The sequence below is a fragment of the Uranotaenia lowii genome, chromosome 3 (assembly GCF_029784155.1).
Source record: "Uranotaenia lowii strain MFRU-FL chromosome 3, ASM2978415v1, whole genome shotgun sequence".
In the NCBI taxonomy this organism is placed as follows: Eukaryota; Metazoa; Arthropoda; class Insecta; order Diptera; family Culicidae; genus Uranotaenia; species Uranotaenia lowii.
The window spans coordinates 199,163,752-199,183,159 of NC_073693.1; the positions used below are offsets into that span (position 1 = coordinate 199,163,752).

Consider the following 19,408-nt stretch of genomic DNA (forward strand, 5'->3'; position numbering starts at 1 on the left):
TTAAACAAATATTAGAAGAAAATTTTGAAATCTGTTGGAGGATAATCGATGTGGAGTCCGGATTTCGGGGTATTTTTTCGATGCAAACAACCATTTTGAGTGTAAAATTTATGTTTTATCGTTATCATCCCAAACGTTAAAAAGTGAATGTTATTTGGTGGATCGATAAAATAAAATAGCAATTTCGGGAATTTTTGTGTGGTGCTGTAAAAAATTTAAAATTACAAAATCAATTGCAAGCTACTTTAACTCATGTGTGACTCGTGTCGAAATAAGCTTCATTTTGCAACTTTTTGGATAAATAACTATTCACTGTTATAATCACAAACTTGCAACTTCTGACTGACATGCAAAACATTCAACGTTCAACCTACCTACTATCACAGCCCGTCACAAATGTTTTTGACAAAATCCCCTAAAAGCCGGCGCCATCTCAAAGTAGGGCGAGGTTTAACGAGGATGCACGCCAATTGAGTGAACCAGATCGTTCATTTTCATACAGTGAAAAAGCAGGCTGACATGAAGATAATCAAACAAAATTTTTCTTCTCCTCTCTGCGTGCTTTCAGATGCAGACCAGCAGGGCACCTGTAGCTTCCAGTCAGCCAGCAGCATCCCTAGACACTCGCTGAAATGCTCCCGAGAAGCGACTCTGCTGTGATGAAACAATGCTCCCCACTGGTTCTTCGCTGGTATTACAGAAACTCCAACAAATCATCATCGCATCAAAACTTTGTCCTCACCCAACAAGTGGGACTGGAGGACTCAAAAGACTCACAGAAAACGACAGAAGGCAGCCAACGACGGGCAGCAATTCGTCTCAGCGTGATTTTCCCCACAGGTGTCAACAGTTTCATCATGATACTCAAAGACAAGGACAAATCCAAAACCCAAAGAGCCATCAATCCTGGTTTGTTGAAACAGCCATCGACGCCTCCGATATTGGAGGAGTGAAGTTCTTCTTGAGCTGGTGTTGTTACACATTTCCGCCACTTGCCGTCGTTTTCGTTTTCGTCGTCAACATTCTGGTCGTTGTGGGCGGAAGTGTAGTCGTAAATCTCAATCACTCCTACGACAGGTTTAGCGGCTCCCACTATCGTGGCATTATTATGCGATTTAGCGACAACAGTAGCCATTTACCGATAGCAGCCGATTCTGCTGGGGCCGGCGGTTCTTCCGGCGCTTCCGGTCATCATCCGGTGGGTGTTGAGAGCGGTGTTTCTGTTGTTGTTGGCCTTCCGGGTGCGTCAACTGTGGCCACTGCTGGGGGAGGGCCAGGTTTCGGGGTCGTAGGAGACGACGTTGATGTCGTGCGACCTGCCGGGAGTATGAACATCACACCGGCACTTTCACAGGTAAGTAACAGTATTAGTTGCTTACTTTTGATGGATTATTATGATCTTCCTTCGATTACGAGTGGTTCTCAGTGATACGGGTAATGGTGCCTTCTTTTTTAATCTACGAGTGAATGGGTGCCTGAGTGTTTTCTGCTGGATTTGGTTCTGATGTGATTAGAAATTCCATTTGCTCATTTCAGATTAATCTCTTCAATTTGAGGTTAGTTGAAGTGCTCATGGCTCTAGACTATTTGAATTTTGGCTTATGGCAGCAAAAAAAGGAAACATGTTTTAGCAAGTTCACTGGTTGCGATGGACTTGGAAATATCGAAGGTTTACAACACATCACAACACTTTTCCCGTACACTATTCTATCACACCAGTGGACGGCCAAAATTTAGCCTTTGTTTTTGCATTCGAAACTGCAATTGGTAGCTCTAATTTTAATTAAACAGTTGGCTTTTTAGTGTTGAGATTTAGTTTTCGTTCGATGTCTCGTCATGTTTGTTCATATTTTGTCATGTCTTGTCATGTCTTGTCATGTCTTGTCATGTCTTGTCATGTCTTGTCATGTCTTGTCATGTCTTGTCATGTCTTGTCATGTTTGGTCATATCTTGTCATGTCTTTTCATGTCTTGTCATGTCTTGTCATGTCTTGTCATGTCTTGTCATGTCTTGTCATGTCTTGTCATGTCTTGTCATGTCTTGTCATGTCTTGTCATGTCTTGTCATGTCTTGTCATGTCTTGTCATGTCTTGTCATGTCTTGTCATGTCTTGTCATGTCTTGTCATGTCTTGTCATGTCTTGTCATGTCTTGTCATGTCTTGTCATGTCTTGACATGTCTTGTCATGTCTTGTCATGTCTTGTCATGTCTTGTCATGTCTTGTCATGTCTTGTCATGTCTTGTCATGTCTTGTCATGTCTTGTCATGTCTTGTCATGTCTTGTCATGTCTTTTCATGTCTTGTCATTTCTTGTCATTTCTTGTCATGTCTTGTCATATTTTGCATGTCTTGTTATGTTTTCTCAGGTCTTGAAATGAAATGGTATGAATGCGGTTTAATCTCGTTCATTGAACTTTTCAACTGGTTGCTCTTTATAATCCAATGGAAAAGATCCATTAAATTTTGAAAACGGTACAAGCCATTTTAATCCATGATTTCGCCCAGGTGACTTGGCACGGTCGGTTTTCGGTTATCTTTTTTCCGCACGCTCGCCGGCAGTCCTTTTTCCCTCTCGCCAGAAATCAAGTTATTAGCTCAAAATCGCCCCAAATGGCCGACCGCATCGTTTTCACCGTTATCCTTTTGTATTGAGAACCACTCGGGCGGCCATCCTGATATCTTGGTGGGCCCCTCAAAATCGAAGGGATCACACACACACACACACACATTTTCATCCACCCGCCTTGTTTTATGATTGAGCCGTAAAATTTTACAGGTTTTATTAGCGCCAACCTCGGCGAGCGGATCCGGAGCTGTCATTTCGGCCGTCGCCTCAGCCATCTCATCGGCCACCAAAGTCGTCGGAACGACCGGCAGCGACAACGTCACGAGCGAGGAGATAAACAATTTTTACTTTTATGAGGTAAGTTTTGCCCCAACTTTTCCCATCGCTCTCTTCGTTCCCTGACTCTTGTAAAGATGGTGCGAAAAAAGCGCCTTTTATGGACGTTTTACGAAGAACGACAGCAGCATGTCGTTCTTTCACTTGGCTGGCTACTAGCTTTGGAAGGAAAAAGTTCACACACTTCACAGCCGGATCACAACGGGATTCTGGGAAAAATATTTCAGCTTATGATGACAAATAGGAGGAGACTTTGAGCTACAATGCAAAAAGAGGGTAAAAATGAGAGAATTTTGATGAACATTGCTTGGTAAAAAATTCAAATTTTTCAAACAAATCGTGATTCTTTCAACCCACTGTTCAACATACTTATCAACAGACAAAGTGAAAATAAGAAGTACACTTTTGATCCACATTGAAAGTCTCATTAAATTATTATTAAGCGTTTAATCAATTTATGGCGGATATTTGTCTGGTAAAGTGCCACATCAAAGTTTTCACAGTTCGCTGGATTGTGATATGGATCGATTTATGGATATGGGAGATAGGTAAACGGTATTCATGTTGGAGTTTGGGCTAGGAGAAGATTAGCAATTATTTTACTTGATTTTATTATCTAAACGAATCAATAGAACCACTTTGAAAGCTGTTGTTTACACTACGTAAGGCCATTGAAAAGGGTAGAAGCGTGTCTAATTAGAACTGTTAGGATACAGTTTAAAAAGTGTTGTTGAATTATTACAGAATTTTCTTCATCTGTTAAAATTTTTTTCAAGAATTCCGGATTTTCAAAGCCACAATCTCAAATAATGAAAAGTATGGTCAAATTTTGTCATTTTTTTTTATTTTTGAACGATGAAGAAAACAGACGGTTATTATTGAAAGAGAAATTTGATAAACATTAAATAATAATTTTTAAACTGTGACCCAGAGATGGGTCTTGACTCAAACATTCAGTCAGCGAAACTTTTTTTGTAGGGAAATTAATCCAACTGTAAGTCGAAATTTCAGGGACAAGACTAGATGAAAATTAATGTTGAAAAACATGCGAAAAAATTCGCCTTGTCTCCCGGTAGGACTTGAACCCACATCTTGCGCCACAGTTTAAAAATAAAAAATAAGGCGATGCCAAACACCGAATTTGGTTGGATATCCAAATACGGCAAAAGCATCATTTCTCATCATAACTGACAACCCGTGCAGTATATGAGAAGGCAATGCAAATCTTGCCGTGCTCAAAATATCCAAATTTGAGTTCAACTACCGTAAGTTGAAATGATGGGAATAGAAATAGACAACGAAAAAAATGATGATGATCACATGGGAAAACAATTCTCTTCATTCCGATAGACATCGACACTCGACCAGTATAACTTTCATACGCCAGGTTGTCTCCTGTAGTAGAATGTTAATACATGGGCCCTGGAGAGGCGCAAGATGTGGGTTCAAGTCCTACCGGGAGACAAGGCGATTTTTTTCGCATGTTTTTCAACATTAATTCCCATCTTGTCTAGTTCCTGAAATTTTGACTTACAGTTGGATTCATTTCCCTACAAAAAATTAAATAATAATGTGATGATTGTTTTCAAATATGTAAGTCTTTTTTAATTATTTCTAGAAGAGTTTCAGCTTTTATTATCTACATTTTCTTGGAATAATTCAAATAAAAGTACCATGGATTGGGGTGATTCAGGACATAAATGGGAAAAATGGTTGTGATCCAACTATCAAGCAATCTACAAATCAGCACCAACATGTGAAAAGGGTATAAAAGACAAAGTAAACAAAACCCGTTTTCATGGGATTCAAATAGCCCAAAATTAGCTCTTTTAAACACAAAAACCGTTTTAAGCTTTTCAGTTTTCGTAAGATTTATAATGCAGTTTGAGTAAAGGATCTAAAAAATTTAGAGCCATAAAATGACATTATCCTCACACAGATTGTTTTATACACCCTTTACTCCACAACAAAGCAAACGGTCTAGATGCAAAAAATTAAAAGGGGAAGAATGCGGAAAGCTATTCACTCACTCCTGTAGCTAGAACCATAAGCTTTTGTCAAAAAATAGAAGAAATTTTATCTTCATCTCACTCAGACATATGAGATATACAGTACAAAGCAAAGGGTTTATACAACATTTAGACGAATTTCATACTCCAGCTAGGGTCTATAAACAATTGCGAGATATTTTTCCATGATAACATCGTCGTATTGATAAAACATATTAAGAGAATTTTCATCTTTAAATTTTCCCAAAATCAGTGAACCAGACGGATACTGGTACCGCGACTACAAAAACTTTGATGGAAGCGCTCTTTCCACTACTCTTACAAATGTCAGCTGGAATATCTTTCAAAGTATTGAAAATCCAGATATGCTTGTTGAGTTTTTTAATAGATTTCTGTTGAATGTTCATGATACATTTTTTCCACTAAAATTCAGGAAAAATCGAAAGAATGTGTGGTTTTCTAACGAGATAAATCATGCAATGATAAACAGGGATTTGGCTTACAACAATTGGAAAAATTCAAAACCTGTTGAAGATAGAAATAAATATAAAGTTCTGAGAAATAAAGTAAACAATCTCATATTCAAAGCAAAAATGAATCGTGACAAGACACGTCTTAATTTGGATTTACCCGCAAAAAAATTCTGGAATAACTTGAAAAAGTTTGGTTTAACCAAATCACCAGGAAATACAGCAACAACAAATTTTACAGCTAATGAGATCAATAATTACTTCTCCTCAATTTTTTCTAGAACTAGCAATGAACAACAGTATTATCCGAATAACTTACACGGCTTTAAATTCAAACGTTTTGAAGAATATGAAATCATAAACGCAGTTCATTCTATCAAATCAAATGCAGTAGGAATGGATGATATTCCTATAAAACTAATCAAAATAATTTTACCATATATTCTACCCGCTATTAGTCATATTTTTAACATAATTATTAAAACTTCAAGATTTCCGTATCAATGGAAACAATCGAAAGTTATTCCTATTCAAAAAAAAGCTAAATCCCATGAGTTATCCAATCTTAGACCAATCAGTATATTAAGTACAATTTCCAAAATCTTTGAAAAACTGATTAAATATCAGATAACTGAATACCTTAACCAAAACAACATTCTATTTGAATTTCAAACCGGATTTCGTTCATCTCACAGCACAGAAACCGCTCTTATGAAAGTACATGACGACATTGCGTACACCTTAGATAAAAAAGGATTTGCAGCTCTGTTGTTAATAGATTTTGCAAAAGCCTTCGATCGCGTTTCGCATTCAAAACTTGTTAACAAACTGAAAACCAAATACAATTTTTCAAGACCAGCTTCCGAACTTGTTCTATCGTATCTTGAAGGGCGCTCTCAAACTGTATTTTTCAACGAATGTTTTTCTGAATTTGTATCCATACATTCGGGAGTTCCGCAAGGATCGATTTTGGGACCTCGCTCTTTTTGGGATTTTTCTCGCTTTTTATAAACGACCTTCCATCTGTTCTACAGCACTGCTCAATTCATCTATTTGCTGATGATGTACAAATATACCTCTGCGAGAAAAATGCATCAAACCTGAATGATTTTTATGCAAAAATAAATCAGGATCTTGCTAAAATAAGTGAATGGTCTGATGTTAATCTCTTACCAATAAACCCATCAAAAACCAAAGCACTGTGTTTTGGTAGACAGTTAACCTCACAAGTTTCTCCACAAGTTGTTCTTAACAACACTACTATTCAGTTTGTAGACTATGCTGAAAACCTCGGAGTAATTTTCGAACGGGATCTTTCTTGGAATCGACATATTAATGCTCAATGCTGCAAAATTTACGGTGCGCTGAAAAGACTAAACCTAACGACAAACCATTTGGACGTCTCTACAAAATTGAAACTTTTCAAAACCTATGTGCATCCTCTATTTATTTACGGTGATTTTCCATATTTGAATGCCTTAGAAAGATCCGTTAGTAGGTTGCGCATAGCTCTCAACTCCTGCGTACGATATGTTTTCAATTTGTCACGTTTCTCCCGAGTGTCACATTTACAAAAACTACTCATTGGTTGTTCATTTGAAAATTTTCGGAAGTATCGTTCTTGCGTAGTAATGCACAGAATTTTGAAATCCGGAAAACCACTATATTTGAAAAATTTACTAATCCCGTTAAGAAATTCTAGAACCAGGAATATTGTAGTCCCTTTGCATAGTACTACTTATTACGGTAGATCTTTCTTCGTGAGAGGTGTTGTATATTGGAATAATCTTCCCTTTAATCTAAAATCAATTCAAAATAAATCAGAGTTCAAAAGGAGTTTGCTGGAGGAATTCGTGGAGTAAGAACGACATATAAATAAATAAGAATCAGTATGATGGAACGATTAGTTGTTAAGAAATTATTAGAAATGAAACTACCACATTGTAACATTTAAAAAGATTTTTATCTTACGTTGCAAGATTCAATAAACAATAATAATAATAATAATAAGAATGATCCTACGTACCGTTTTGACCATATAGACTTGGAAGATTCCTCGTGAATTTTAATTGGCGATTTAAAACAGACTGCAAAATTTTCAAACTTGTTTTTCTCGAAACGTCATAAATGAACATAGACCCTTTTCACGTGTTGGTGCTGAAATCATCTTTTTCTCGTTTTTGAACCAAAACATTCCTTGATTTATTGCTAAAAAGAATAAAGAAACCCGCATTTTTCGGATTGCTGGGAAAAATATGAAAAAATAGTTATTTGAAACAAGAAAAAAAAAATCTAATTTCAAACCATGACAAGTGTTTTTTAGCAAAACATTAAATTGTGATGTGACATATCTACATACAAGTTTGGTATATGGTGAAGAATTCTATCAACATGATATCGGTGAAAAATATTGGAATTTCTAGAGTCTTTGGATAAAAACGTGAATCAAACTCTTTTTTAAATGTTAAGGTAACTTATTTTGGAACAAACACTGAGTATAGGTTAAAATTAGTTGTGTTACATTAGTGATGTTTATATTTATTCATTCTCGTGCAATCTTCTATGCAAGATGTCCGTTTGACAGTTGACAGCTGACAGATGACGTATCCACACGTGGCTGTGTTATTGTTTGTAGAATGTCAAATTGATATTGTATGCAATTCACTCGACTTGCATCCGATAGTTCTCGAGCGAAATGATTTTTCAACAAAAAAAAGGGAGTCAATTTATTCAAACAGTTTCTAACAGTGTGGCAGTTTATTGAAAATCAATATTTTTCGAGTTTTTTGCTCCTGGCATTAGGCACTACCATCAACATTTCTTCGAATATTAAAGTGGGTTATTACTATCAATGCATGCTACATGCAACACTTTTCAACTTCAAGGGCTTCTAATAAATTTATACCCACAAAAAATTTAACGTCTGATGTAACTATATATTAAAAGGTTTGAGGTTGATAGTGTGAAATGCTAATATGTTATATTCAATTCCAGTTTTGATGTAGCTAACTGACAATGCTAACGATCAATCAACCGATCTTCCTTTTTCCTCCCCCTCGGTCCAGGTAATTGAAATACAAATTGTTTGGTGCGTTGAAGACTTCCGCCTTGTTTGTTGAGACTCTAACTATTTGGCGCGATGAAGACTTCCGCATAGTTTGTGGAGATTCAAAATGTTTGGCGCGATGAAGACTTCCGCCTAGATGTTTGAGATTCGAAGAAATTTTGCGCGATGAATACTTCCGCCCAGGTAATTGATATTCAAAATGTTTGGCGCGATGGAGACTTCCGCATAGTTTGTTGAGATTCCAAATGTTTGGCGCGATGAAGACTTCCGTCTAGTTGATTGAAATTCGAAGAAATATGGCGTGATGAAGACTTCCGCTAGTTTGTTCAGATTCAAAATGTTTGGCGCGATGAAGACTTCCGCCTAGTTGATTGAAATTCGAAGAAATATGGCGTGATGAAGACTTCCGCCTAGTTTGTTGAGATTCAAAATGTTTGGCGCGATGAAGACTCCCGCCTAGGTTATTGAGATTCAAAATTTTTGGCGCGATGAAGACTTCCGCCGAAATAATTGAGATTGAAAATGTTTGGCGCGTTGAAAACTTCCGCCTAGTTGATTATGATTCGAAGAAATTCGGCGCGATAAAGACTTTCGTTTTTGTTCAGTTTTTTTTTTATTTTATTGTTTATTTTTTTTTTTTTTTTTTAGATTCAAAATGTTTGGCGAGATGAAGATTTCCGCCTAGTTTATTGAGATTCAAAATGTTTGGCGCGATGGAAATTTCCGCCTAGTTGATTGAGGTTCGAAGAAATTTGGCGCGATGAATACTTCCGCATAGTTGATTAAGATTATTAGAAATTTGGCGCGATGAAGACTTCTGCCTAGGTTGTAAAGATTCAAAATGTTTGGCGTGATGAAGACTTCCACCTAGGTAATTGAGATTGAGATACTAAATATTTGGCGTGATGAAGACTTCCGTCTAGTTGATTAAGATTCGAAGAAATTTGGCCCGATGAAGATTTCCGCCTAGTTTGTGGAGATTCAAAATGTTTGGCGTGATGAAGACTTCCGCCTAGATAATTAAGATTGAGATACAAAATGTTTGGCGTGATGAAGACTTCCGCCTAGTTGATTAAGATTTGAAGAAATTTGGCGCGATGAAGATTTCCGCCTAGTTTGTTGAGATTCAAAATGTTCGGCGTGATGAAGACTTCCGCCTAGTTGATTAAGATTCGAAAAAATTTGGCGCGATTACGATTTCCACCTATTTAATTGAGATTCAAAACGTTTGGCGCGATGAAGACTTCAGCCTTGTTGTTTGTTTGTTTGTTTGTTTGTTTATTCATTCCAGTAGCGTAAGGTTTACACCTTTTAAAAATACTACATTCGGTGTTTCGATGAGTTTTTATCACTATTACTTCTTAATTACCATGTACCACAAATTCTAATGATTATTCCAAAAAAGTAAGCATTCCCTCTTAAAAATTGCTTCTGATCTAAGACGCTTCATATCAGCAGGTAATCTGTTCCAATTTACCACTCCCCTGACGAAAAAGGAGTTGCCGTAGACTGTTGTGCGATTGGTAGGAACCACTAGATTTCGCATCCGGCGACCTTGAAGCTGAGAAACCTTCTCAAACAATGTCGGAGGATAACGAGTGACCATGATTTTATGCAGAAACACACAGGATCGAAAAGCATAGAGCTGCTGAAGAGAGCATCCTATTAGATTATTGTGTAGATGACTAACTGCAAGAGTTTAATGCAACTCGCAGGCGATTCATGGCAGCAGCACTTGGTCTGAGGAGGAGTACATCGGCAAACAAGACATGTGGAAGAATCAGAGCCTTGAATAGTTTCAGTTTGGTGGTTGTTGGTGCAAGGTGTGTTGTAGAATAAAGCGTTCGCAAGCAACCATAGATTTTCCCACATTGCTGAGCGATCATACCATTCCATTGCATGTCATTCTGGAATACATAGCCTAGATTGTTGACCCGATCGACCCACGAAATTGTTATTCCTTCCATTTGCAGATTTTCCATCACTGTGTAGTTGTCAATACGTTGTTTCGGCATCAGCATAGCTTTACTTTTACTTTGATTGATAAGGAGTTCGTTTATCCGACACCACGATGCTATTCTTCCCAAATCTTGGTTCATCAACTGGACTAGAGAATTAACAGATCCTCCGATGTTGGTAATGTATAATTGGACGTCATCTGCATACATTTGAATTGAGCAGAACTTTAACACGCTAGGAAGGTCGTTGATGAAGCAGCAGATGAGTATAGGTCCAAGTACAGATCCTTGAGGTACACCTGAAGTCACTGTCAAACTGTTCGAGCTTGTTCCATTGCAAAAAACGGTTTGTTTCCTGCCATGCAAATATGATGATATTAAACCAACCGCTCCTGAACCAAAGTTGTAGTATCTCGTGAGTTTTTCGCAAATTTTGTAGTGTGCAACAGTGTCAAAGGCTTTTGTGAAGTCAAGCAGCAGCAAGATGCCAATGCCTTTTCTATCAAAAATGGCGAGAAGATCATCTTGAACACGGAGAACAGCACTTTTACAGCTATGGCCCTTCCGAAAACCAGCTTGGTCTGCTGAGAAAAATTGATGCTGTTCGATATAAGCACTCATTTGTCGTTGAAGAATCTTCTCAAATGCTTTTGAAAGGCTACATTGTTGATTGAAATTCGAAGAAATTTGTCGAGATAAAGACTTCCGCCTAGGTGAGTTGAGATTGAGATTCAAAATGTTTGGTGCGACGAAGTCTTTTGCCTAGGTAATTGGGATTAAAAATGTTTGGTGCGATGAAGACTTCCGCCTAGTTCATTGAGATTCAAAAAGTTCGGCGCGATGAAGACTTCCACCTGGTTGATTAAGATTCGAAGAAATTTAGCGCGATGAAGACTTCCGCCTAGTTAGTTGAGATTCAAAATGTTTGGTGCGATGAAGACTTCTGCCTATTTCATTGAGATTCAAAATGTTTGGCGTGATGAAGACTTCCGCCTAGTGAATTAAGATTCAAAATGTTTAACGCGATGAAGACTTTCGCCTAGGTAATTGAGATTGAGATTAAAAATGTTTGACGTGATGGAGACTTCCGGCTAGGAAATTGAGATTGTAATTCAAAATGTTTGGCACGATGAAGACTTCCGCCTAGTTGATTGAGATTCGAAGAAATTTGGCGCGATGAAGACTTCCACACAGTTTGTGGAGATTCAAAATGTTTGGCTCGACGAAGACTTCAGCCTATTTAATTAAGATTCAAAATGTTTGACGCGACGAAGACTTCCACCTAGGTGAGTTGAGATTGAGATTCAAAATGTTTGGTGCGACGAAGACTTCCGCCTAGTTCATTGAGATTCAGAAAATTCGGCGCGATGAAGACTTCCACCTGGTTGATTAAGATTCGAAGAAATTTAGCGCGATGAAGACTTCCGCCTAGTTTGTTGAGATTCAAAATGTTTGGTGCGATGAAAACTTCCGCCTATTTAATTGAGATTCAAAATGTTTGGCGCGATAAAGACTTCCGCATAGTTGATTGAGATTCGATGAAATTTGGCACGATGAAGACTTCCGCGTAGATTATTGAGATTTTTGTTGAGATTCAAAATGTTTGGTGCGATGAAGACTTCCTACTAGGTAATTTAGATTGAGATTCAAAATGTTTGTCGTGATGAAGACTTCCGCCTAGGTAGTTGAGATTGAGAATCAAAATGTTTGGCGCAATGAAGACTTCCGCCTAGTTGATTAAGATTCGAAGAAATTTGGCGCGATGAAGACTTCCGCCTAGTTGATTAAGATTAGGAGAAATTTTGCGCGATGTAGCCTTCCACCTAGTTTGTAGAGATTCAAAATGTTTGGTGCGATGAAGACTTTCGCCTAAGTAATTAAGATTGAGATTCAAAATGTTTGGCGTGATGAAGACTTCCGGCTAGATAATTGAGATTGAGATTGAGATTCAAAATGTTTGGCGCGATGAAGACTTCCGCCTAGTTGATTGAGATTCGAAGAAATTTGGCGCGATGAAGACTTCCGCATAGTTTGTTGAGATTCGAAATGTTTGGCGCGATTAAGATTTCCGCCTATTTAATTGAGATTCAAAATGTTTGGCACGATGAAGACTTCCGCCTAGTTGATTAAGATTCGAAGAAATTTGGCACGATGAAGACTTCCGCCTAGTTTGTAGAGATACAAAATGTTTGGCACGATGAAGACTTCCGCCCAGGTAATTGAGATTCAAAATGTTCGGCGTGATGAAGACTTCCGCCTAGGTGAGTTGAGATTGAGATTCAAAATGTTTGGCACGATGAAGACTTCCGCCTAGTTGATTATGATTCGAAAAAATTTGGCGCGATGAAAAATTCGGCATAGTTTGTGGAGATTCAAAATGTTTGGCGCGATTAAGACTTCCGCCTATTTAATTGAGATTCAAAATGTTTGGCGCGATGAAGACTTAAGACTCACACTTCACTGTTGCTTACCATATGAATGGGATTTGAAACAAGTCCAGTGTATTTATAAATCAATAATAAGCAGAACCCACAGATAGAACATCACATTGACGTAGTCAGAATAATCTAAGTTTCTTCAGTATGTTTTAATATAGAATTCATGAACAGAAATTTTTCATCGTACCCATAGAAAGGCAACAAAAACCTAATGAAAACCAATTAAAAATTTATAATTTTTTACTTATTTGGGACGCCATAATATTCAAAAGTTATCTTGTCTTTTGTGAGATATTCCTGAGCCGAAAAAACCTTCAAAAAAAAAAAAATAACATCAGCTCATGTTGTCAAATCGGTCTAGTCAAGTTCAAACGACAGGTTTCATTCATAAACAAAAGAGTAACACTCCCATTTTTTTTCCTTCTCAAAAATATTCTATACGCTTCCATTCCATTTGGAAAGTGTGGGATGCCACCAGTAGTCAGTTCTTGCGGACAAAAGAGACATCCAACATCACTTCATCATCTAGTATAGATTTAAAGAAAGTGACACATCTTTTGACTAGAAGTCAGAAACTTTGAGATATGATCCAAGAAACTATGAGCGAAGTCTTTGGGGGAAAAAATACAATGTATGTCATTTTCTCCTTTCTCGGCGGCACATTTGGATAAACACGTGAATGGAATGGAGCCAAATATTTGTTCACACACTTTCTCGATGGAGTAACCATCTACACTTTAAACTTTCATTCCACTTATTTCGATATTGGCAAAATTATGACATGAAGTTGTCACGACTATATAGTTGTTAAGTTGTTTTTTTTTTAAATATTGTTGTTTAACATCGGGCGAAATCCCATGACATGTTCACAACACTGATATGGTAACCTTATCGAAGTTTTCCGTTTTGCTTCTCATTTTCTGAAATTCAATAAGGATGCTGACAGTGGCAGTTTTTCTTACCCCTATGAGCTCTTTTACACGATAGGTACAAGTAGAGGGGAATCTAAACCCCAGTCGAGGACGCTGACAAAAACAACAAATCGCATTCATCCACCGAGGAAAAAAACTGAAGTTCGAATTATGAGAAAAGTTTCCTTCGTCTTCGTTCAAATCAAAGCAGTATTTCTTCTAGTCCAATAGATAGAAGCGGCGAATAACTCCCTAAAAGTCTTACGGGTACAAGAAAGGACACGGACGAAGATGATGATGATGATGACGAAGAACGGCGAATATCGGGCGATGACTAATGGCAGTTGCTCTCGCAAAACCGAACACTATTATTTGTAGTAAAAGTTGAGTGCAACGACATTTTCCAAGTGAATGAATTCCTTTTATGAATGGTTGTTTTTTCGACTGTTCGACGTTCGCAATTGTGCAGATGCTAATTGGCATGTTGACGGTGATTTATGTTTCTGGTCTGATTATTTTTATTATTGACGATTGGTTCGATTTGGCTTTTGTGACAAGCTATTTTGATCATTCACATGCTAGGGATTTTTATTCCAACAAGCTTTTTCAGAGGGTATTCGGATAGTTCGGTCTTCAACTTCTGAAGCTCAATTTTTTCCTACAAAAAATCTTTATAGATGAGAAAATATTGTTGAAAATTATTTCAAAATTGCCTAACCACAGGGGCTAAGGAACTTGACTTTCAGTTATTTTTCGGTTGTAGTTTTTACACACTTTAACCATTTTTTCTAAAAATTTTGAAACATTTTAAGACTGAATCATAGCTATATTTTAACATGTTTTTTTTGGCTAAAATTGTACCAAAAAGAACTGAGCAGGGTGGACATTCAATTTCAATTTTTCATATCCCGCCTTTTCCAGACTTTTTCCCGCATGGACTCACGAAATTCCCGATTCTCAAAAATCAGTCTCAAAAGCTCTATTCAACGGTTTCCTATTTTTAATACGTGATTTAATTTCATCAAATTTTTTTACGGAACCCAAAAATCAAAGCATATTTAAGATTTCAATTTTAACTATGACCGGCCCTTACTTTGCGCACTTTTATATCTGGCTTTCAAGGAAACCAATTTTAGAGTGAATTAGAACTTTTAGAAAAAGCCTAAGCAAAATGCACAAAGTTTTTTAAATCATAGTGAAAAGATTTTGGTTCGTCGAAAATTCTGTAATTAGAGTATGAATATGATAATAATGTGTATTGTAGCTTGTAGTGAATCTCATTTTTATTAAATGGCACATTTCCGATAAATGATTAAAAACAGCAGCAAATAAGTTAATTCAAGTCACAAAAAGGTAGTAATGGAATCTTATGTGGATTTATTTAATAAATTTTGTAATTTAAGCAAAAAGATTGATTTCCAAGTTGTTCAGCTTAAAAACTGGTTTGATTTCACCGATTGAATTTAAGTTAGAAATTAATTGATGGTTCCTCGTTGATTTTAGTCATACCACAACAATGGTACCAAAATTCCTCCTTTATATTTCATCTGAATATATTAGATGATTTTTTATTTTAAACCGAAATTCGACCTGACCGAACTAAACCTCAGAAGCATTTTTTTGAGAAACTCCAGTTGAATGTACATACAAATCATTCCTACAAGAGACAAAATTTATGGATTGTAAGGACCAGAGCCAGTAGTTTTTATTCCAAGAAACTAATTGTCGTTAATCATATTCGCTAATGGTTTTGTAAATGAGATTCAAATTCTGTTGTTTCAAAACTTTCTCAGGGCAATAGCGCTCAGTTCGGCTTCGTCAAACCGAACCAAATATTCGTGAAAAAGTTACTAGTCTTCTAGTGATTTAATTTCATAAAACAGTCGATAAGAAAAATCAAATTCAAAACACATTAAAATCAGATTAAAAACACGTATTAAATTTTTCGTTTTGCTCGAATTTCCAAAATTTTTCGAAAAGTTTTACTTTCTTTTCGTACAATAAAGGATGAAAATAAAATTCTTAATATCTGAAAACTGCAGTATAGCTTGAAGTATCGAAAAAAATATTACTAATCATAATTAATCCCTTCGGCTCTGAGGATCTCGATTGATGTTATAATGTGAACCAAATTTGACCTCCAGAGGTAGATAAATAATCAATGAAAATTTAGAAAACTCTCCAGATGCTTATCTCAAGTCCACGGCAATGCTTCATAAACCCAACCATGGAGCATTAAGTATAATTTTACTTAACAAATTGGCAGTCTTTAGGATTCTCTGCTTTCAACTTAAAGTCCCGGTTTATGATTCCAAGAGTGTCGGAGCATTAAATGCACTGCAATTTCCGCCTTCTTTCAAATCTCTTTCTATCCCTATGTTGAAAGCCAAGAAATGTCAACTTGCCAGAATGGGAAAGCGAACAAAAACTAAGAAAGAGTGCTGCTTCTAGTAGCAGTCAGTAGCATATTGTAAGCACCATGTCTGGCACACTGACTGAATTTTAATCAAACGAATTTCTAGTTGACACTTTAGTTAGACACAGCTCTTATAACAGTTCGAGTGCTGTAAGGAACCCGAAGAGCAACAGTTTATGCATCCAATCAAAAGAACGAAATCTCCATCATGGCTATCGTTTCTTTGCATGAAGATTTTATAATTGTAAGAGTTGTAAAAATCAACCCATATTTGGTACTTTGAAAAAAAAAATTTTTATTGTTTTCGTTTTGATAAAAACGGGTTTGTTGAAGCAATCATCAGATCCAATTTAAACAATACTCAAGGTTTAACTTCAAAACAGAAAAAAAATCAAGGTTGAACACAGAACTAATCTTTTCTATCGTTTTGCTTCCAAGAATCGAGTTGAGCTGCATTGAAATTCCACCTGGGTAAATGCCACTCGAAGAAATCAAACGAATTTGATCCAGCCAATTTCCTCATTCTTAGGTAGGTATAGGAACTTCATAAATAAATCCGGCATATGATGATGGGGGAACTCGATTTATCCAATCGTCTGTGAAGCTTTACAGATTTTCTTCCTTCGTTTTGGTTTTTTCTCAAATCGCATGGGTTGATTCTGAGAAATGGAAAGCTCTCCTAAAGCCACAAAACGCCAACAGTTGGTATGTGATCGCATGGAGAGGCACAAGTATCCTTCAGTCGGATTGAAGACACAAAAAAAAACAAAACTCAACTCACATGTTTTGTTACCAGCTCAATTTACATGCATAAACAGTTTTCTTGCGTTTCGTTGTTTTTATTCTGAGCCCGCATCATAGATGTGAAGTTAATATTTTTCTTTAAAGACAGTGGTCACACATGGAATAAAAACTGATTCAAGTATGAAATGTCCTAAGAAACGACACAAAACAGAGATCAAACGTTATCCGCCCCAGGAATCAAACGGATGCACTCACATTACGAACATCATAATCACTCAAGCGCGTTGCATTCCGATAAGATCAGTCCAGCTTTGTGGCCGGCCGATTCGATTGCCAATTAAAATCGGATCAGCTCACGTACCAACTTCGCTGCTGCTCACCGTAATGAAGTGTTTAGAAGATTAGTTAATAGGTACGGTATATCGCTCCTCAATGGGGAGATAAAATCTGCTAAAATGTGACCAAAGAACTGGAATGTCGGGATACAAGCAGCGAAGCAAAAAAAAGGTGATACTCAACTCTACAGATCGAACCTGATTGGCACCAGACAGCAGCTTCGTTGTTCCAGAATAAGCTGGTCGCTCGCAGCAGGACAGAGGAAAAACTAGTGCTTCAACATTGAACCTGTCAGAATGTTTAAAGATAACTATCGATGGGGACAGCATATATTGGATTTGATTTGGTTCTTGGGGTAGGATGGGAGAAATCGCTCCATACTACACAAATTTCAGTACCAAAATTATAATTCAAGTTTTAGGCTCACCGTCAAAATAAATATGACATAATGACGATCAGCCGCTGCAAAAATTGACATTTGGCTTCCATATGTTTTTTAGATACCTTTTAAGTCGCTATGAGATGATTTGGATGATTCCTGATTTGGCGCACCGATTTTAAATTTTTGCGGAAATTTGTATCGCAAAAGAAATTTTAGCAAATGAATTGATCAAGAGAATTTAAATAAGCTTGGACGAAAGTTTTTCTTTAATTATGGTTTTTTTCAGATTCCTAAGCTTAATTTTTTTCTTACATGAGAAGAAGAAGCTAATTTTTTCATGGAAAAATTCATGATTATTTCAAAATAAAAATTCTCAATCCAATGAAAAGTTTTAAAAAGTAGCAGGTTTTACTTGCCAATCAGCATGTTTTTCTACAAAGACTCGTAACGCGGTATGGTCTGTTTTTTTTTAATTTAATAGAATACTCATGAGATAATCCCGTGCACCCCAACTTGTTTAATTTCATAACTTAAATAAACTATCAAAAGTTATAAGCTATATCAGAACAAAAATATCAAAAAATGCTGTGTTGTAAAAAAAGTTTCCTTTTCCAGTCATTTTGTGTCGATAGCAAAAGCGGTTCGGCTAAGACCAACATAAACTAGTTTTCCATTCCCACCTCGCATTCCCATCCCATTCTCATCCCTTTTCCATCAAAAGAGGATGGAAAAAATACACCGGCCAATGCATTGTTTTGACAATCGGCGATGGCAGAAGGACTATGACAATAAACTTTCGTTTGCTAACCGACTTAGATGGACTTAGACATGCCGAGATAAGATCGTTCGAATCTCTCTACTTTGACGCAGAACTACGTCTTACGGCAACTCTATAGGGGAACAAATTGAATTTTGCGAACGAATCTCGCGTCACGAAAAACGCCTCATTAACGGACATCACATCTAAAGGATTATGAAGTCATCACCTAGCTAAAATAAAAGAAGAAAAAAAGAAAAAAAAACGGAAGCCCCGCCTCTAAATGGATTTGGATTTTCCCTGCCTTAGGGTGTCCACGATGAAATTGCCACACTTTAAAATTGTTCCAACTTTTTAACCATTGGGTAGAATAAAATGAAAATTTGGGTGGATTTAGTTCATAATGCATTGTTTACATCCTGCAAGTTTTAAAGACCTGTGAACCAAACTCGTGGAAATAAGGTCGAAAGAACAGCTCGTGCGTGATAAAGCCTTACGCATTCATCACGAGAACAAGGATCTCTCGCATCGTTCCATCGTTTAAACGTTGGGAATCGCGAATTCCACGGTGTCGCGAGTGATTAAGTGGTTCGAGGAACGATTGACCACCGATCGGAAGCCCAGAAGTGAAGGAAAAAGTATACCGTACAACATTAAAAATCGCAACCGCGTAGTTAGGGCCATCAACCAAAACCCGAACTCCTCCGTTCGGGATATGGCTAAGAAGCTGCAATTAAGCCGAAGTTTTTGTCCAGAAGGTCAAAAGTAAGGCTGGGTTTCGAACGTTCAAGGTACAAAATACCCCTAATCGCGACTAGAAAGAGAACAATTCCGCCAAAACCCATGCTAGGAAGTTATACCTCAACATGCTGACGAAAGTTGAATGCTGTATCATGGACGACGAAACATATTTAAAGGCCGACTTCAAACAGATTCCCGGCAACCTGTTTTTCACGGCCAAGGATAAGTTCAGCGTTCCGGAGAATGTCCGCACTCAGAAGATGTCCAAATTTGCGA

The 19,408-nt window shown here is 37.1% G+C and overlaps 1 protein-coding gene across 4 annotated transcripts in view; it reads left to right on the forward strand.

Annotated features, from left to right (window-relative positions):
* The window catches only part of LOC129751256 (cardioacceleratory peptide receptor-like), a 305,152-nt gene that overhangs the window by 113,275 nt on the left and 172,469 nt on the right, over positions 1-19,408 (forward strand). For all 4 annotated transcript variants that reach the window (XM_055746644.1, XM_055746643.1, XM_055746645.1 and 1 more), the window contains exons 3-4: positions 569-1,354; positions 2,778-2,924. In XM_055746644.1, coding sequence (XP_055602619.1) covers positions 668-1,354; positions 2,778-2,924 — 834 coding nt within the window. In that variant the 5' untranslated portion in view covers positions 569-667. The remainder of the gene's footprint in view (positions 1-568; positions 1,355-2,777; positions 2,925-19,408) is intronic.